This window comes from Silene latifolia, chromosome 7, assembly GCF_048544455.1.
Source record: "Silene latifolia isolate original U9 population chromosome 7, ASM4854445v1, whole genome shotgun sequence".
In the NCBI taxonomy this organism is placed as follows: Eukaryota; Viridiplantae; Streptophyta; class Magnoliopsida; order Caryophyllales; family Caryophyllaceae; genus Silene; species Silene latifolia.
Window position 1 is genome coordinate 58,765,940 of NC_133532.1, and position 21,671 is coordinate 58,787,610.

Below are 21,671 nucleotides of genomic sequence, written 5' to 3' on the forward strand. Positions count from 1 at the left end.
GGTGGAAAGTCTGTTCTACCCTCGGCCGAGGGACCCATGGCAGGCCGGCGGGCCCTGTTGACTCCGTGCCGAGGGGTCTTGGATGTGAGTACGCGGATATGTCTCCCGGCTGGCTAGTTGTCAGGCCGAGACCCAAGGGACATGCCGACAGGCTGCGTCGGCTAGGCTGTCCAAGGTGTTGACTTGCTTTGGATATATTTGACCTTGCTCAATATGTTGACTCGGTCAGCGGGTGCAGAATATGCCCCATCAATTTGCCCCCAACGTAGTCTATGCCGTGGTATGGATCTTCGATGAGTGTTGAGCGTATTCTGCGCAAGTAAAAATTTCTGCCCCGGCTTCTTCGACCTCGGCTTGGTTCTGCTTAGGCCATACCGTATCCCCCCTCCACATGGATGTGTAAAGGGCATCAAATGTGGAAAAGAAAGTGGCGTTGGCCGAGACCGAGGTTGTGAGTGTCGTGTGCTTTTGATTGCCCCCAGCCGGTGCTGCCAAGCTTGGTTGAGTCAGCGGGCCGTTTGGCAAGTAGATACCAAGGAGCGTGTTGAAGAAGATACGTCGATTGGCATTCCGCCAAGTAGCGTGTCAAAGAAGATTGGTAACTGTTGTGACGATTGACATTCCGTGGCTGCATGCTTGACACGTGTCTCGGTTTTGATTGGTTGACTCTTCATGGGCTTTGCCCTGATTGGTCGGATTGAGTGGGCTTTGCCCTATAAATAGGGCAGTTAGCCCCTGAATTTGGCCTTCCAAATTCATTCTCTCAAAAAAATTTCTTCTTTTCGCTTGGTTTTCTTTGACGAAACTTCTCTCTAGTCTTTGAAGCGTTACTCGGCGTAACACTCTTCCCAAGGTAAACAAACAAATTTTCCAACTTTTAATTGTTAAGTTTTTGTTGTGAACATGTCTTCTCGATGCTTGGACCTAGTAATCCTGCGCCGGGGGGTTCCCCGTCGCGCCTTGATGAGGAGGAGGCACTGGCCGCCATCCCGATAAGGTCCGGGGGCCCTAGGTCTCCTTCTCCTGAGGTTGATGATCATTACTTGGAGGATTTCTCGGATGATGATGATGATGTTGATGATGACGGTGATGATGAGGAAAGTACTCATTCCGATGAGAGGCCGCATCTCTTGGATCACGGCGAAGCCTGTAAGATCAGTCCTGATCGTGCTTGGACCAACAAGTTCGCCAGTTGTTCTGGTCCTGATTTTTTCGAACATCATTTCTCCTTCGGCAGGGAGTATAGGATTGTTATCCCCAAGGAGGGTCAAGCGGTCTGTTGCCCTCCCAAGGGCTGTATCGGCGTATACATCAGACACCTGGAGTATGGGCTCCGGTTTCCTCTGAATGCATACGTCGCAGCCATCCTTAAAGCCATGAATGTCGCCGTGGCTCAACTGCATCCGTTGGCCATTAGGACTATAGTTGGCTTTGTGTGGCTCTGTCTCTTTAAAAAGGAGGCCCCAACGGTTAACTTATTCCGCCGGCTTCATCACCTTCGGCCGTCAGCCCCTGGTGGCGTGGGGTGGTACAGCGTGCAGACAGAGCCGGGTTACGTCTCCGTCTCTAAGCTTACTTCCTGCAAGGACTGGAAGGCGTGGTGGGTGTACATCGAGGTTCCGGAGGATTATCCACTGCCTCGGTCCTTTGAGCACCGTGTCAATTTGCGGTGTGAGAGCCGGGGGGAGCGTAAGAAATATGTCTCCCGGAGTAAGCTTAAGATGGATGCCATCAAGGTCCATCTTAATGAGGACGAAAAACGGGCAATGAAGCTGTTTGAGACTGAGAAGGATGGGACGCCAAAGGGATGGATGCCCCCGACGCAGATCATTCTTCAAGATGAGCCGCTCTGCCACGTCGGCCTCATACCGGCCCTAGCACAGGGTGAGTGGGGTCGGTGTGAGGCCCATCTCTGCTTTTAATGTTTCTGTTTTTGAACCTTGATTTATTTCTTTTATTTAACTCTTGCTTCGTTTCTTTTACAGACCGTTTTGGCCCGGATCTGTCTGAGGAAATCCTCAAGAAGATGGGACTTGACAAGGACAAGAATGTTGTTGAGTTGCGTCCGAAGGCCGATACACGTGATCGCAGACCGGCGCCGAACGACCTTATGGATCAGCAGTTGAAGGCCCTAGATGTGATGGCGGCCCAGGCGAAGGTTGCCGGTAACATTCCGCGCCGGAAGCGAAAAGCAACGTCTTCGGGGGCGACGGCGTCAACTTCAGTTCCACCTCCAATCCCTGCAGTCCAAAAGGAGACGGTGGTGGTCGTCGATATTACCGACGAGGAGACCACCGTGGCAGAGGAATCTCCTCTCTTACGTAAGAGAAAAGAGACTGCTGCTGCCGCTACTACTGCTATTGCCGGCAAAGAAATGGGGCCAGCCGGCCCTCTGTCTAAGAAGCCCGGGACTGGTACGGATCTAACCTGTGGCTCATATTTAGCTGGTTCATTAGGTGTTCCTGATGACAGGCTCTCCGGTATGTCAATGAATGTTGACATGGATGCTTTGTCCGCATTTTTTGTAGATCAACCGCCGCCGTCCACCGGTCCTACTGAACGGCGTATTGAGAAGCGACCTGCGCAGACGGGTGGTAAAGATGCCACCGTCGTCTCCTCCTCCCCGAAACCTTCCCCCGCTCAGATTAGGTCGGAGGGCATAAGGTTGTCCAAGATGATGGCGAAGTGGGCTGACGTGGCCGGTGCTCATATTATGGAGCAAGAAAAGGTCATGGCTGAAGCTGCCCCACAGCTTGAGCGACTCAGGCTCGAGCTCGCTGCTGCGAAGGAGGAAACTGAGAGGGCCAAGGCTGAGGCTGAAAAGGCGGTCCTTGCTAAGCGAAAACTTAGGGAGGACACTGAAAAGGCGGTCCTTGCTGAGAGAGCCAAGGTTGAGGCTGCGGGGGCTGAAGCCGCTAAGCTGCTGGAGGAGCGTGACAAGCTTCAGGCTGTCGTCGACTTCACTACTAAGAAGAGGGACGAATGGAAGTCCCTGTTTAAGGCCCAGGGGAAGGTGCTTCGGAATATGAAGGCTATCATCGCCCAGAGGGAGTTGGACATTGAGACGCTCCAAAGCGTCATCCTCCCTAACATGTGCGCCCAATACCGGGACCTGGCCGAAGAAGCCGCCAGGGAAGTGATCGAGGAGCTCTTTCCTGAAGGCTCCTTCCCGTGGCAGAGATTTGACGAGCTGTTTGATGACAAGCTTGATGCTAAGGCAAAGGCCGCGGAGGAGAAGGCTGCGGAGGAGGCAAGGGTGAAGAAGGAGGAAGAGGAGGCCGCGGAGAAGGCGGCCCATGCTGAAAAGGCGAAGGCGGCCAAGGAGGAAGCTGAGAAGGCAAGGGCAGCTGAAGCTGAAGCTGCCAAGTTGGATTCTGGGTCGCCCCCCGACGGTGATGCCATTGCTGCTGCTGATGTCGCCGGTGACGAGCAGCAATAGGCATAGGGAGACGGGCGGTCGTCACCAGATTCACCCGGCATCTCGGATAGCTCCAGCTGTTCGGGGGCCAATTATTAAGCCTTTCCTCCCTGCCATCTTTTGGCACTTCATGTCATATGTCTGTACCCTTTTGCTGTTCCTTCTTTTTTTGTAAACTTTGGTAGGTAGTGTTTAGGTTATCCCTATGGGGACGGCCGTCGACTTCTTCCTTGTAACCTGTAAACATTTTTAATAAGAGTTTGTTTACTTTGCCTCTGGCTTGGCCGAGGTCTTTTTCTCATTTTTGTCTGAGTTGTCTTCTTACGTTATTAATTGAGTGCTTCTTTTCTGTTTCTACCCTCGGCTTTGCCGGGGCAGTTAGAATGCGTATCTCAATTGTACTTAACGTTTTTAAACATGTTGGCTTGTCGGATGCTTCCTCCACCGCCCGAGGCGGTCAGATTTGCGTTTCCCAACCGCCGCTGTGAACATGTTAGCGTATCGGTCGTTGTGTCCCCGCTGCTTCCCGGCCTTGGCCGAGGGAATCGGGGTTACGGCGCGACAGCGTTCGTATCTATAGACGATATTGATCGCGTCCTCGTTCACGCTCGGTCTTAATTTGCCGAGGTGTCAGATTTGCGTCTCAACTGTACTTATACGTTCTTAAGCTCGGTCTTAATTAGCCGAGGGCAAGCCGTGGTTCCCTCGTTTCTTCCCGGCTTTGGCCGGGGCAACTGAGTTAACGTTTTGACTGTTGTTGCATATATGTTAGCATTTTGGCTCGTTCCCCCATCACTCCCGGTTAGCGGCCGAGGTGATCGAGGTTTTGGCGCTGTCTGCTGTGTACATATGTCTTCTTTTGTAGGACTATGAGAGGGACACTCCATTTTGATGGAAAACTTGGAACACTCTTTATTAGAAATAATCATGCGTTGGGGTGCCCACAACGGTCTCGGACACCTCCGCCGCTATATGAAGTATTTTCTAAGGTTGTCTGTGTTCCAGTGGCTCATTAGAGGCACTCCCTCCATGTCGGTTAGCCGGTATGTACCCGGCCTCATTTCCTCAACCACTTTGTAGGGTCCTTCCCAGTTGGCCGTCATTTTGCCATGGATGTTTCCTTTGTTGGTGGCGGCTGACTTTCTAAGGACTAGATCTCCTACTTTTAAGTCCCTTTTGTGGACCCTTCGGTTGTATGCTCTTCTCATTCTGTTTTGGTAAACGGCCAAGTTGAGCCGTGCCGTATCTCGACTTTCTTCAACCAGGTCTAGGGAGGCTTCGTGCCTTCCTCATTTTGGACTGGGTTAAAGGTTTGCGTTCTGAATGTAGGCACCGTTGCTTCAATTGGCAGGACGGCCTCAGACCCATAGACAAGGTGGAATGGACTGTACCCCGTTGCTTCTTTCTCTGTGGTTCGTAGTGACCATAGGACGCCGGGTAGTTCATCAGCCCATCTTCCCTTTAGATCTTCAACCTTCTTTTTCAAACCGTTCAAAATTGTCTTGTTAGCTGCCTCCGCCTGCCCGTTACTCTGAGGGTGGCAGACGGAGGAGTATGCGAACTTGATACCGAGCTCTTCTAGCCAGTTTGTAGATACCCGTATCCGTCGATATTGGAATTTATAGAGAACCCGACAAACACCCGATGATGATAGGACACATGTATTTATTAGTTGTCATTGTAATTATTTGGGTTCGTTTTACGATGTAGAATGAGCGTTGTCGACGGAGTATTTTATTAATTAAAATGATATTTAAATTAAATGTTTTTTTTAAAATGAATTCATTTTATTGCTTTATTTTGAATTTATTTTCTTAAGTTTATTTTATTGAAAATAAAATAAATATTTGATTTGAAAAATCATTTTTATGAGTATATTTGATTTGAAAAATCATTTATTTTAATATGTTAATCGATTTGAAAAATCGATTTTTAAAAGCGAAGAAAACTCGTTTTAAACATGTGTTTTGAAGCTCGGTTATAGCTCGGTTTTTGAGCCCGTTTTCTTTACGAGTTGGCATGAATCTCGAGTACACTAACCAACTTAAGCCTCTACCCATCCAACCCCAGTTCGAACCCCATAACCACGGCCCAAATCCCGTCCCAAATCACCCCCAAACAGCCCGCATACACAAAGCAGCCCCCCCCCCCCCCTGTTTTGCAGCTCAAACCCGAGTCCAAAACCCGCTCCAAACACCACCAAAACCCGTGCCCATTAACCCTAACCCATACCCTAATATCCTACCCATATTACTTTACCTTAACCGCCAAGAAAACCTCCCATACGAACCCTAGAAAACCCCCCAAAAGCTGCTGGACAGCAGCTATGCTCAGCCGAGCCCGTCTGCCTCTCCTCCCTTTTACCCTACTTTAACTCCTTATAAATACCCTCCCTTCACCATACATTCATTCCTCTAAGTTATCCACACATCCTACCGTAACTCACAAGCTTTAAACCCCAGAAACAAACCCTAATTGCCTCTCAAAAACCCTTCACAAAACCGACTTGCAAACTGGAACAGTTTGTGTGTCCTCTTCGAAATACAATTCGTTCCTCCTTCAAACATCCATTAAAATTCGAGTTTCTTGTTCCTAATTAACCATACAACATCCATCTACACATTAGACAAAGATTTACGAGCCAAATTGCCCTTGAGAGTACACGAATTCCCTCGAAAAACAGAGTGTTATACACTCTGTTTTCGCGGCTTTTCCTGTCTGTCCAGTTCTGTTTGTGCTCGTTTTTCGTGCCCAATAATTCAAAACGAGCAGGGTTTGTTTTAAGATCTCTGTTATCCTCTCTTTCTAGTTTTCAAAACATCTTTTAAATCGAATTTTCACCGTGAAACGAGAGAGAAATCGCTGTTTGAAAGTTGCTGTCCAGATTCGATAAAAACGTGTTGTTTGCTTTGTTTCTTCGTCGACGACGGCCTCTCGAGATAAAATCTACCATCGATTACGACCCAAGACGGTGTCAACGATACATGTAGGTTGAGGGTACATCAAATCCTCTTCTTTCTCCCTTTTATTTCGTTTTTTATGTTTGTTTTTTATAGTTTGTTTTTGTTTGTTTATCGTTTTTTTGTTTATCGATTGTTCTAATTAACTACGAAACTAGTTTAGTCCGAGTATGAGTTAAAGTACCACCATGAACACCCGCGTTGACTTGAGATGGGAAAGAAACCGCTACATCAGTCGGTCGTACACCCCCGTCTCATTTACATATCCTCGTGTTCAAGGTAGGGCATAAATAAAACGGATCTTTGACTTCGCTTTTCGCTTTTGACCCCTCTCTTCTCTCGTGTGATTCGACCTACCCCTGGACAATTTACATGTTAATACGACCTCTGATTGTTAACATATGACTTATTTAGACGACATTCGATCATTTAAATAACCTAATTAGACATGTTAGGGTGCTTCGACATAGCTTTTAAAATCAATCGACAATTCTGTAACTTAATGAACGCATCTCTCTCTTTCACCTAATTTCTCGCTAGTATAAGAGTGCGTGACTAGCACCTTCTTATTAAAATTCGACGAGTTAATTTAATTAGCGAACTTGACCTAATTTGACCCCTTAGGCCGTGTAGAACACCCGGTTTTAGGCGAAGCCTTCTGACCTCTTTTTGTCATCGATTTCTAATGTATTTTCCGCATCGCTTTGCAAATCCATCTAACCTAATGAATCTAACCTAGAAACTAGGATAGCCGTGTATGAGGTCGTGTTTGGCCGTGTCTTTTGTATCCCTTTTCTTGTTTTTTTATCTTAGTCTCATTGTTTGTATCTTGTAATCAATTTGTGTTTATCGAGTCGCGTTTTGTAACTTGTTTATAATTAGTTCTCCTTTATCGAGTCAAACGATTTCTAAAAACCTTAGTTTTGTTTAGTTAGATGGTTGTGCCCCAATGCTAGTGAGAGCGTAGTAAATCGCATGTTGTTTAAAGCAACATGGCCCGATTTATGTTAATGCATGCTTTGGTGTGTGACCCAATGTCTAATTCGATAAGATTAAGTGGAAGCACGCATTACGAGGAGTGACCCAAGGCCGTGAGTCATGTAGGCCGTGAGTCACCCCTTTGTGCACGTTTTCCTGGGCCGAATGGCCATGTGTCGTGTATGGTGTCGTATATAGCAATTGTATTTAGATCGAGTTGTATCTTTAATTTCTTGTTGTGTCGGCATGAAATGCCTGAGTTGTAATAGGGTAGATCCCAACGGCTCCCCCATTCCCATCAAGCCTTGTTTGTTTGCTTTACATGTTGTTAGATCAATCAACCCACATGCTAAATTACAACTTTGACAAAGTTAGTTTAGTTGCATCTAAAACGACATAGAAATTGTTGTCACATGTTAGGGTTTAAAACGATGTTTGCATATCATATATCGTAGTAGCTATGACCTTGTTTGAAATCCGACACTTGACTTAGTAGAGGCCGTTATTGACGGGCGGGGTTAGGTGTCCTTATGGGCTTCCTAACACGTACTCTCACCCCTTACTCAAGATCTATGGTTTGTGGATCCGCCTAAATACCATTGGATTACGAGAGTCATTCAAATCGAGTGATATAGGGTACAAGTCTTTATCTTTAATCACTCGTAGTCGATTGGCTTTATGCTTTTCGATGAAAGGTGTAAAGTTGACTTGAACGGTTCCAAGTTCCCAAAAAACTTGGTGGCGACTCTAATTTGTCTTAATTCGATTCGAAAGAACCTCGAGTCAATTATGCCTAGTGTGGATCCCGCGGACGCAGCCTTCCCGAGGGCCTTGTCCACGATTTGGCGACTCCACTGGGAAAAGAGGACTAGTTACACTTTGTTTCTAGGGTCTTTTCCTCCGAGGTGAAACTTGAAAAGAAAGTGTTGGAAAGTAAAACATTACTCATAGTGCTACGATTCATGCATAAACCCTTAAGGACTTTCCCGGGCCGTCCCAGCGTTTCTTTGTGATGCGTGGGGGGCGACGTCCCACTATGCTAGGAAGCTGCACATTGCTCGCTTCCACTTCACCTCGCGTGGTTCTTGATGGTGGGGACGCTCTTCTAGGTACTTTACCTTAAGGCCCTTGCTCTATAAGACCGCAAAAGGACGGAGGGCATAGACCTTCTTGTAGAAGACTTGCCGAGACTTAGAGATGTCTAGGAGCATACATCCTTATAACATGAGAATGACAATGTGCAAGGTGTTTTCCCGAGTCTTTTCAAAATTTTCCATGTCAATTTCAAAACCGAACTTTTGAACAACTTACTTTCAAATAGCGTGATTTTCAAAACGCGGAATGCTGCCCAAATAAGACTAGAATTTTCGGCCAAAATAAGCTTTTATAGCGGCATGCTTGCCCATTTCAAATCTCATTTTCAAATCGATCCTTCGTTTTTTTCAAATTCAATCCAAAATATTTCTCGAACCTTAACCAAGCATGAAATGCGTCGAGTCGTGTCCGGGTCATGGCCGTGTTAGGCCAGGCGTTTTTTCGTTCCAAGAGTCTAGAACACGACCCTGTTGGGTCACCCAAGCTCACCTCTTGGGCTTTGAGTCATGTTGGTCGACCGTTTGGTCTAGGATAGTCCACAGAAACGTCCAAGCTAGGCCCTTTAGGACGTTTCACTCGAACCTAAGGACTATGTTGGTTCAATCACGGGTTTAGTCACACCGAGTCCAGTTTAGAATCGAGCTATGACAACTTGAGTCATGTCGTTTGTCGAGTCTAAAATGAATCGAGGTCTAAATCCAACCGTGAGTCGAACCTTTGGTTAGTCAGTCTTAAGTCGAGTCTTGACTTGAGTCAAGTTGGTGTCGTGTCCTTAAGTGTGCAGGGGCTCTTACTTTAAATATTGACTCGGTTCGGGGTTTTCTTGTAGAGAGGTCGCCAAAAACCCGACTTTAAGCAATGGAAGATGTTGTTAACAAACTCACTGAGGTTGTGAACCTCATGATGACCAGAATGGATGCGATGGAATCCAAGCTGGGTGAAGATTCCTCTTCATCTACCCCACCTCTGACTGATCTGGAGAAACGGTTCAAATTCATTGAAGACCGTCTGAAACTCTCCCAGGGGAAGAACATCCACTACGAAAATGCTAGGGCCTATGCCCCAGTTTAGGATAAGTTGCCCACAAACATGGTACTCACTGATATCCCAAAGTTTAAGGGCACAGAAGATCCAATCCACCATGTTAAGGCCTATAAGGGGTACTTAGCACTGAAGGGAGTACCTGCTGACATGCTCTCGGAAATTTTCGCTCAATCTCTGAATGAACACCCGAAGGCGTGGTTCTACAATCTGGACCTTAAGAACTTCCCTACTTTCGAAGATATCACGGTGGAGTTTTGTAAGCACTATGCTGACAATGTCGAGATACGAACCAATATAAGAACGCTAGAGGTTATGACACAGAAAGAAAAGGAAGGCTTTACTGAGTTCCTTGCAAGATGGCGCGCTGAAAGCGTGAAGTTAGCCAAAAAGCCTGATGAAGTCGAAATGGTAGATAAGTTCGTAAAGAATCTACGACCTGTTTACCGCAATGCTCTGAAATACCAGAATTTCGGTTCTTTCAAAGAATTGATAAGAATTGGGATAAAGGTAGAAGATGACGTCCGAATGGCAGAAGCTGAGAAGCCAAAAGGATACCAAGGGGCCTCGTCATCTAAAGCAAAGGCCCCAGCAACGGCCCATATTGATGAAGCCATCAATCTCTTAGAAGGGCAATCGAAGAAACCGCAGCGCCAAGCTCCGAGGGCATTCACCGATATCGGATGCACTTATACATACGTTCTCCAAAGGCTCATAGCCCAAGGAAAGCTGAAGCCTATTGGTCCAACTCCGGACCCACCCGCTGAGCAACAAGGTAAATGGTATAAACCAAATGCCTATTGTGCCTTTCATCAAGGGAAAGGCCATGATACTGAACAGTGTTATCGACTGAAGCACGAAATTCAAGACATGATTGAGAGTGGAACACTCCCGATCCCAACTGTTAAACCCAATAACATCACCAATCCATTTGGCGATCACGCCAACTTTGTTTCTGTCGAAGACAATGTCGATTATTCCCATCTTATCCGCCTATGTCACTTTAAAGGGGTGTTTATCGGGAAGATATTTGTGGATTGCTTTGAATTCTTGCCAAACCCGAAGAATGAAATTCAAGTCGGGAGTCTTGCTCCAGAATGTACTCCTCTCATTAACGAAGTTAATAAAAGACAATTCGATTCACCAACCTTCATCACTGGCGTAGATCCTCAGAGGACTACCTCGGGATGGAGGCATACCATCAAAGGGATCAAGGATCAGAGCCGAGCATCTAAGCTGACAGCTGAACAAGAGAAAGCTCATGACCAGATTTGAAAATTATGAGTCGGGATCTGTTTCCTAATCTTAGTTGAGTCGAGTCTAGGACTTTCCTTTCTTGAATTTGAGTCGTTTGTTCCGCGATGTCCTAGGGTGTGTCCTAGGAATCGTTCCTTCGAGTCTGTTAAGCATTTGTCATTCCAATAAAAGTCGCAGTTTCGTTTCCAAATATGTCTTGTTTTCAATCCTCAATCATTCTGAAAGCATGATAAAATGCACAACACACTCAAAGAGATCCGTGGGGTAGAAATATGTCCCGTTTCATAATGTAAGGTGCACTAGGATCCTGTGTTTGATTCCTTTACCTATTCCATGTCTGGCGGTAGAAAACCTCCATCAAAACCAATGCTCAAGAAGAGCTTTTAGATGATTCTATGACGAACCCGGACTAGCTCCTTGTTTCCCCTATCGATGATGGAAGGCAAACCTTTTCCCCAACAAAATCATCCCATCTCGAAGAGAGAAGATATCAACCCGTTCTAACAAGGAATTGTTAGTTCCTACCCAAATTAGTTGGCGAAGCCCAGTTTTCAAGGTGTATCCATTTATGACTAAGAGAATGAATAGAAGATCATTTTCAAAGAGAAAAAAAAAAAGATGAAAAGGAATGAAAAGATGAAAAGATGAAAAAAGAATGAAAAATGAGAAAAAGAGAAAAATTGGAAAAATGAAAAAAAATGAAAAAAGAAAAGTGATGAAAGAAGAAAAGAAAAAAAAGGAAAAAAGATGTTATTGCGGAATGTTTTTTGGTTGGATGTCGAAGTTACGGAAGCCATAAGTCAAGTCAAGTACCCATAGTTGAAGTTCAATGGGCGAAGCCCAAAAGCTTAAGTAGTAACCTCTTTACCCTAAGTCCTTCCTGAGACAGTTACGAGGGAATAGTTAGGGATTCTGAGAATCAGTCTGCTTGTGTTAGTACACCCAAGCCTTTAGGGTCCAGACATGGAAATTTGAACCCACATCATTTTTCAACCCATTTGCACTCGTGGTTCATCAAACCCGAGACACCCATTCCAACCACATCAACAGCCATAGCCCTTGGCCTTAGCACCACAAAACAAACCTTCAGAATGATGGTTAACCATTCCAACTTGTTATTACCAAGCTCCACATCCCAAAAGATCCAAGCCTTTTACACCTAACCCCAAAGACAGGATTTAACGGTACCTTACAGGCTAGAATGGGATATGACATGATACCTTAGGTGAAACCTTCGAGTGTGTACACACAATTAAAATGCCAAGTTTATGCACCATGATCGAACTACGTCGGATTTGATTTCGCTCCACGCGAATACGTAGGCAGTCCTTCGGAATAAGGGATTCAATCCACTCATCAACCAAGTTGCCATCTTGTCGGTTTCTTACGGGTCTTAACCAAGTCCAAATGAAGCCACCTTTGTTTGAGTCGGTCTTAGCACTCGATGTAGGCTAGGATGAGGATATAGGTTCAGACGAATAGTATCAAGTCTCAGAATGAGCTTTATCGAACGGTGTAGGCAAAGATGCTGAGCCATATAGATGTGAGTTTGTGTTGGGAACAGAAAATATGAAAAACCCGCTAAAAAGAAAGAAGGCGTGGAAGAAAAATAGTAAAAGTCCGCTGAAAAGAAAGAAGGCGGTGGCAAGAAATGATGAATACTCGCTGAAAAGAAAGGAGGCGAGGAGAAGAGTGACAGAATGTTCCCAACAAGAGTGATGTGTGATGTCTAAGTGTTCTCATAAAGTCAGTCTGTGTTTAGTGTCTGGGCGAAGCCAACGTTTTTGCTCTGTGAGTTTAATCCACCCTGTCAATGCCAAGTGATCTTGATTCCCATGTGCCCTTGGGAGTACGCCCATGCCATACGGTATCTCCGTCTCAAGTCCGATGGCCTTGTGATTCCCATTTGCCATCTTTTGGCGCCAGAACGGCCAATTTACATTTCTACCCCCAACAAGTCCATAATTGAATTAAAACCCGTGCACACTTACGGTTTTATTTTCCTTTTTTGTTTTACGGTAGCGGGCTACGCCCACGTTGTTTACGAGTCATACAGAGTGTCTGAGTCGTATTTCCTGCTCACCCGTCAAGGTTCGATTTCAAAATGCCAAAGATTTCAGAATTCCGAAATTTCAAAAACTTTTTGCGAATTATGGATAGATGATCCAAGTAATGGTGCATATCAAGTCAAGGTTCAAATCTCAAAGTTCAAAATCAAATTTTGGGTCGACGACCCAACATCCAAATGATTCGTTTCAAATTCAAATTTCGGGTCGATGGCCCAACATCCAAGGGATTCATTTCAAATTCAAAATTTGGGTTGATGGCCCAATTATTCAAAATCTTCAACAGGTTCAAATTTCGGGTCGATGACCCAGTCTTTCAAATTCAATTTCAGGTCGACGACCCCACATTCCAATACTTCAGCTTCAAACCTCGGGTCGATGGCCCAACATACTAAATGATGTCAAAATTCAAAATTCGGGTCGATGACCCAATTATTCAAAATTTTCAAATTCAATTTTCGGATCGATGACCCAGTATTTCAAATGATCCAATTTTAAGATCGATGATCCAAATGTGCTTATGTGATGATTATTGCTAGTACATTTTCTATGTTTCAAATGTAGCAGGATATGCTTCAACTGGGGGCTCTAAAGTCTTCGACTTTAGAGCCATTGCAAACTGGGGGCTATGAAGCCGTTGGCTTCAGAGACCATTATCAAGATGTAAAGGATGACATCCACCAAGAATTCAATTCAATACAAGAGTATAAATTGGAAGAATTCCGTAGCTGAAAGCAAATGATGAAAAGCGGCGGCAACCTCCTTGGAAAGTCCCGTCCCATTCGGACAAGTGCCAGCAGATGATAAGCTTTGGGCAAGTGTCAACAGATGAACTTTGGACAAACGCCAGCAGATGATAAACTTTGGGCATGTGTCAGCAGTTGCCGAACTACGACGCGGGTTTGATTCCGTCAGAAACGGATACGTAGGCGCCTAAGGATAAGGCTCAACCCACCATATATGCAATTTATGGGTCGACGACCAATGATGATAATTTGACACAACAGAAGCAGAGTCAATCCCAGGCGAAGTTTCGGGTATGATCTCTTCTTATGGTCAAGTAGCTTATATACGCAAGTCTAATGGACTATAAACGACCCGCAGAATCCTCAGGTCGAGAGGGACCTGGGGTATACTTTGACTTTCGCCTTGTCCAAGCCTCAGTCAAAGTGGGGGCTCTGTAGATACCCGTATCCGTCGATATTGGAATTTATAGAGAACCCGACAAACACCCGATGATGATAGGACACATGTATTTATTAGTTGTCATTGTCATTATTTGTGTTCGTTTTACGATGTAGAATGAGCGTTGTCGACGGAGTATTTTATTAATTTAAATGATATTTAAATTAAATGTTTTTTTAAAGTGAATTCATATTATTGCTTTATTTTGAATTTATTTTCTTAAGTTTATTTTATTGAAAATAAAATAAATATTTGATTTGAAAAATCATTTTTATGAGTATATTTGATTTGAAAAATCATTTATTTTAATATGTTAATCGATTTGAAAAATCGATTTTTAAAAGCGAAGAAAACTCGTTTTAAACATGTGTTTTGAAGCTCGGTTATAGCTCGGTTTTTTAGCCCGTTTTCTTTACGAGTTGGCACGAATCTCGAGTACACTAACTAACCTAAGCCTCTACCCATCCAACCCCAGTTCGAACCCTATAACCACAGCCCAAATCCCGTCCCAAATCACCCCCAAACAGCCCGCATACACAAAGCAGCCCCCCCTGTTTTGCAGCTCAAACCCGAGTCCAAAACCCGCTCCAAACACCACCAAAACCCGTGCCCATTAACCCTAACCCATACCCTAATATCCTACCCATATTACCTTACCTTAAACACCAAGAAAACCCCCCATACGAACCCTAGAAAACCCCCCAAAAGCTGCTGGACAGCAGCTATGCTCAGCCGAGCCCGTCTGCCTCTCCTCCCTTTTACCCTACTTTAACTCCTTATAAATACCCTCCCTTCACCATACATTCATTCCTCTAAGTTCTTCACACATCCTACCATCACTCACAAGCTTTAAACCCCAGAAACAAACCCTAATTACCTCTCAAAAACCCTTCACAAAACCGACTTGCAAACTGGAACAGTTTGTGTATCCTCTTCGAAATACAATTCGTTCCTCCTTCAAACATCCATTAAAATTCGAGTTTCTTGTTCCTAATTAACCATACAACATCCATCTACACATTAGAAAAAGATTTACGAGCCAAATTGCCCTTGAGAGTACACGAATTCCCTCGAAAAACAGAGTGTTATACACTCTGTTTTCGCGGCTTTTCCTGTCTGCCCAGTTCTGTTTGTGCTCGTTTTTCGTGACCAATAATTCAAAACGAGCAGGGTTTGTTTTAAGATCTTTGTTCTCCTCTCTTTCTAGTTTTCAAAACATCTTTTAAATCGAATTTTCACCGTGAAACGAGAGAGAAATCGCTGTTTGAAAGTTGCTGTCCAGATTCGATAAAAACGTGTTGTTTGATTTGTTTCTTCGTCGACGACGGCCTCTCGAGATAAAATCTACCATCGATTACGACCCAATACGGTGTCAACGATACATGTAGGTTGAGGGTGCATCAAATCCTCTTCTTTCTCCCTTTTATTTCGTTTTTTATGTTTGTTTTTTATAGTTTGTTTTTGTTTGTTTATCGTTTTTTTGTTTATCGATTGTTCTAATTAACTACGAAACTAGTTTAGTCCGAGTATGAGTTAAAGTACCACCATGAACACCCGCGTTGACTTGAGATGGGAAAGAAACCGCTACATCAGTCGGTCGTACACCCCCGTCTCATTTACATATCCTCGTGTTCAAGGTAGGGCATAAATAAAACGGATCTTTGACTTCGCTTTTCGCTTTTGACCCCTCTCTTCTCTCGTGTGATTCGACCTACCCCTGGACCATTTACATGTTAATACGACCTCTGATTGTTAACATATGACTTATTTAGACGACATTCGATCATTTAAATAACCTAATTAGACATGTTAGGGTGCTTCGACATAGCTTTTAAAATCAATCGACAATTACAGTCAGAACTTAATGAACGCATCTCTCTCTTTCACCTAATTTCTCGCTAGTATAAGAGTGTGTGACTAGCACCTTCTTATTAACATTCGACGAGTTAATTTAATTAGCGAACTTGACCTAATTTGACCCCTTAGGCCGTGTAGAACACCCGGTTTTAGGCGAAGCCTTCTGACCTCTTTTTGTCATCGATTTCTAATGTATTTTCCGCATCGCTTTGCAAATCCATCTAACCTAATGAATCTAACCTAGGAACTAGGATAGCCGTGTATGAGGTCGTGTTTGGCCGTGTCTTTTGTATCCCTTTTCTCGTTTTTTTATCTTAGTCTCATTGTTTGTATCTTGTAATCAATTTGTGTTTATCGAGTCGCGTTTTGTAACTTGTTTATAATTAGTTCTCCTTTATCGAGTCAAACGATTTCTAAAAATCTTAGTTTTGTTTAGTTAGATGGTTGTGCCCCAATGCAAGTGAGAGCGTAGTAAATCGCATGTTGTTTAAAGCAACATGGCCCGATTTATGTTAATGCATGCTTTGGTGTGTGACCCAATGTCTAATTCGATAAGATTAAGTGGAAGCACGCATTACGAGGAGTGACCCAAGGCCGTGAGTCATGTAGGCCGTGAGTCACCCCTTTGTGCACGTTTTCCTGGGCCGAATGGCCATGTGTCGTGTATGGTATCGTATATAGCAATTGTATTTAGATCGAGTTGTATCTTTAATTTCTTGTTGTGTCGGCATGAAATGCCTGGGTTGTAATAGGGTAGATCCCACCGGCTCCCCCATTCCCATCAAGCCTTGTTTATTTGCTTTACATGTTGTTAGATCAATCAACCCACATGCTAAATTACAACTTTGACAAAGTTAGTTTAGTTGCATCTAAAACGACATAGAAATTGTTGTCACATGTTAGGGTTTAAAACGATGTTTGCATATCATATATCGTAGTAGCTATGACCTTGTTTGAAATCCGACACTTGACTTAGTAGAGGCCGTTATTGACGGGCGGGGTTAGGTGTCCTTATGGGCTTCCTAACACGTACCCTCACCCCTTACTCAAGATCTATGGTTTGTGGATCCGTCTAAATACCATTGGATTACGAGAGTCATTCAAATCGAGTGATATAGGGTACAAGTCTTTATCTTTAATAACTCGTAGTCGATTGGCTTTATGCTTTTCGATGAAAGGTGTAAAGTTGACTTGAACGGTTCCAAGTTCCCAAAAAACTTGGTGGCGACTCTAATTTGTCTTAATTCGATTCGAAAGAACCTCGAGTCGATTATGCCTAGTGTGGATCCCGCGGACGCAGCTCCCGAGGGCCTTGTCCACACAGTTCATCACCAAGTCACTCCAAAATTCTCGGCCATGGTCAAATACCATGACTTGGGGTAACCCAAAACGAGTTATGATGTTTTCCCAGATTACCTTTCTCAAGGCCGCCGTGGTCTTGGCGAGTGCTATGACGACTTCGACCCATTTGGTGAAGTAGTCAACGGCGACAATTAGGTACTTTCTTCCTCCGGAGGCCGTCGGAAATGGCCCCGATAAATCCATCCCCCATTGTGCAAATGGTAACGGATCGAAATCTTGGTTGCGGGTCTCGGGAAGGTGCATGTATCACCGGAGCATGCATCTGACAGTTCTTGCATTTTTTGGTCTTAGTTCTGGAATCTTCCAGCATGGTAGGCCAGAAGTAGCCGGCTCGGAGAGCTTTGTGGGCTAGCATTCTTGCCCCCATGTGGTGTCCGCAGATGCCTTCGTGAATCTCTGTCAGAATAAGCTCCGCGTCGGCTGGGCCGACACATTTCAAAAGTGGTCTTATCACAGACCTTCTGTATAGCTCTCCTTCGAACACCAGGTACCTTGAGGGGAACCTTTTTATCTTCTGGGAGAGACTGCGGTTTTCCGGCAACTCTTTTGTAAGTTTGTACTTCATTATCGGAGTCATCCACGTCGTCTCGGCTTCTATGTCGCCCACCATGCCAACGGTCTCGGTGATGCTTTTAGCATTCCTGATATCCACCAGCACGGTTCGACTGACATTCTTGATGGTTGAACTGGCAAGTTTTGAGAGAGCGTCGGCTCGGTTGTTCTCGGACCTGGGGATGCATTGGATCTGGAAAGATTTCAATTTTGCTGTGTCAGCTTTTACCTTTTCCAGGTATCTCACCATCCCGTCGTCTCGAGCCTCAAACTCTCCTCTGACTTGGTTAGCGGGTGCAGAATATGCCCCATCAATTGTTCCGGGTATAATTCTAGAGCAGTATTGTTTACCACGTAAGCTTGGTGAAATGATGTCTTTCCTTGTCTTGACTCTTCCTTTCGGTCTCTCCTGAAACGATGAACAAACTGAGGGCTCGGCTTTGCACCGAGCGTACTCACTCCGACGCTCAAGTCAGTAAACTTAAAGGGATTAAGTTGTGTGTTACTTGACAAAGTATATTGTAGAGAGATAAGGGAGTTTATACCAGATGAATAGTGAGTTTTTAGGTTAGATTGTGGATCCCCTTCTCAATGAGGGAAGTGGAGTATTTATAGACTTTCACCTTTTGTCACGTAGTGGCCAAGTGGGCCAAGTGGCGTAGCAGGTGGAAAGTCAGTTCTACCCTCGGCCGAGGGACCCATGGCGGCCGGCGGGCCTGTTGACTCTGTGCCGAGGGTCTTGGATGTGAGTACGCGGATATGTCTCCCGGGGCTAGTTGCCGTAGCCGAGACCCAAGGGACAGAAGACAGTGCTGCGTCGGCTAAGTTTGTCAAGGTGTTAACTTGCTTTGGATATCTTTAACCTTGCTCAATATGTTGACTCGGTCAGCGGGTGCAGAATATGCCCCATCAGGAACATAAGGGGCCTGAATAAGCTGCATAAGCAAACTGAAATAAAGAGGTTCCTGTTTCAGAATAATGTAGGTTTGTTTGGACTATTAGAAACTAAAGTTAAAAGTAGGAATTGGGTAAAAGTTAAGAATAATGTGTGTGATAGTTGGTCTATTTGCACAAATAACAGTCATCATAAAGGGGGGAGGATTTGGCTCATTTGGCAACCTCACCAGTATGTGGTGGATGTGAGGTGCATTACTGATCAGCTCATTCATTCTAAGGTTTTTGATAAGCTAAGAAATATTAGTTATTATTTCACTATGGTGTATGGTTTGAATAAAGATAAGGAGAGGGAATCTCTTTGGGATTCTCTGATTCATATAAGCAGGGGTATTGACACTGCCTGGATGGTTGGGGGGGATTTTAATAGTTTACTTCACCTAAATAAGAGAATTGGTGGTGCAGAGGTTACATGGTCTGACATTACACCTATGAGGCAAATGGTGGACCAGTGTGAGTTGATGGAGTTGAAGTCCACTGGATCCTTTTTCATATGGAACAACAAACAGGAGGTGGGGACTAAAGTGTATAGTAAGCTTGATAGGGTTTTGGTTAATGGTGAATGGCTGGATGATTTCCCTGAATGCCTTTCTCACTTTCTCCCTGAAGGGCTCTTTGACCATTGCCCTTGTCTTATTAAATTTCAGACAAGAGGTAATAGAAAGGGGTCCCTTTTAAGTACTTTAACATGTGGGCAATATCTGAGGACTTCCAGCATACTGTTGGTCAGGTGTGGTCTCAGAATGTTGAAGGAACCCCTATGTTCAGGGTGGTTCAGAAACTAAAGATGCTGAAGAAAGAGTTGAAGAAGTTAGATAAGGAGAACTTCAGTGATATTGAGAACCTAACTCAAGTGTCTGAGGTGTCCTTGAAGGAAGTTCAGAAGCGGCTTATTAAGGATCCTCTCAACAAGGTCCTTTGTGAGTCTGAATCAGCTTTGGCTAAAGAGGTGTTGATACTTAAAAGGGCAAGGTTACGATTCTTGCTTGAGAAATCTAAGGAGAGGTGGATGGAAGAAGGGGATGAGAATTGACTTACTATCATCGAGTATCAAAAAAAGGAGAATGAGAAACCGAGTGTATCGATTAAGAATATGGAGGGGATCCTGTGTACTCGGTCTAATGACATTCGATGACTTTTGAATGTTTCTACAAAGAGTCTGCTGGTACTTCTAAAAAGGTAGTGCCTGTCAATGAGGGAATTGTTAGAGCTGGGAATTGTCTTTCCCATCAACAAAGCAGAGGAATTACTTGCCCCGTGGTGATGAGGAGGTCAAGAGAGCCATGTTCTCCATACCAAGTACCAAAGCCCCGGGGCCTGATGGCTATAGCAGTCAGTTTTACAAGGATGCGTGGTCAATTGTTGGGAAGGAGGTGACTGTAGCGATGCGTAATGTGATCCATCTGGGCAACTTACGAAGGAATGTAATGCTCTTGTTCTTACCTTGATACCTAAGGTGGAAGTGCACGAGAGTGTCTGACGATTCGGGCCCATAGCTTGTTGTAACACTCTCTATAAATGTGTCACTAAGGTCTTGTGCAATAGACTTAGTACCATTATGCCTAGTATCATCAACCCTTCTCAGAGTGCATTTGTGAAAGGTATGGACATAGTGGGAAATATTTTGATTTGTCAGGACCTCATCAAGTTGTATAAAAGAAAAGCTTGTTCTCCTCGTGTCATGATGAAAATTGATCTTCAAAAGGCATATGATTCAGTTGAGTGGAGCTTTCTGAATGACATGCTTCTTGCTCTCAAATTCCCTGATCCTATCATCAAGATCCTGATGCAATGTGTGACCACCCCTAGTTATTCACTATCTCTGAATGGGGATTTATTTGGGTTTTTCAAAGGTAAGAAGGTGCGAGGCGGGGGATCCTTTGTCCCCTCTGTCACAACTGTCTTAAATACTTGAGTAGGATTCTCTGCTGGGTTCAGAACCAGAGAGAATTCAGATTTCACCCTCTCTGCAAAAGAGTCAAGCTGAATCACCTTTGTTTTGCGGATGATTTGCTCATGTTTTGTAGAGGGGATATTAATTCTGTGGTTATGATGTTAAGAGCTTTCCTCTCATTTTCTCAAGCATCTGGACTGCAAATGAATAAAGGGAAGTCAAATATCTACAGCAATGGTGTGGATGAAGGGACTATGTATCAGATGGTAAAGGCCTTAGGAATGAAGAAAGGGAACATACCATTTAGATATTTGGGGGTAAATATTTCACCTAAAAGATTGAGTGTTGAGGACTGTAATTGCCTTATTGACAAGATCACTAATAGGATTAAAGGGATACGAGCTAGGAGACTATCCTATGCAGGAAGGGTTGTCCTTATAAAGGCAGTTTATAGCACTCTACATAATTATTGGGCGAGAATTTTTATCATCCCTAAGACAGTTCTTCAGAAAATTGAGAGTCTCTGCAGGCGGTTTCTCTGGTATGGGAATGATAATAGGGAGAGTCCAGCACTGGTGTCATGAGAGAATATCTGTAAACCCAAAAAGAAAGGGGGGCTTGGCATCAAGCAGCTGATCTGGTGGAATGTTGCAGCTATAGTGAAGTATGCTTGGTGGGTTTCCAACAAGACGGATCATTTGTGGGTAAGGTGGGTTCACTCAATTTATATCAAAGACCAAGACTGGACTGATTATACACCTGGACAAGGCTCAAGTTGGGCATGGAGGAAGGTTTGCTGGGCAAAGGATTTGGTCAAACAACAATTGTTTGCTACTGACACTTACTCTATCAAGCTGGGGTATTCATGGCTGACAGATGATGGCCCTGATATATCCTGGCACCCTTGGACTTCCACTCGTTTAATTATTCCAAGGCATGGTTTTATTGTGTGGTTGACTGCTCATAAACGTCTACTGACATAGGATAGGTTGATAAGAATGGGTATCATTCAGACGAATGTATGCTTTTTGTGTGGGAGTAATGCTGAAACT

General features: G+C 44.4%; 1 protein-coding gene across 1 annotated transcript; it reads left to right on the forward strand.

The window, feature by feature from the left end:
• The first annotated feature begins 2,026 nt into the window (after positions 1 to 2,026).
• Positions 2,027 to 19,758, forward strand: LOC141590131 (uncharacterized). Its single transcript, XM_074410741.1, has 4 exons — positions 2,027 to 2,165; positions 2,529 to 2,664; positions 18,853 to 19,379; positions 19,478 to 19,758. The coding sequence occupies exons 1-4, from the start codon at positions 2,027 to 2,029 to the stop codon at positions 19,756 to 19,758; spliced, it is 1,083 nt and encodes a 360-aa protein (XP_074266842.1).
• Positions 19,759 to 21,671: the final 1,913 nt, after the last annotated feature.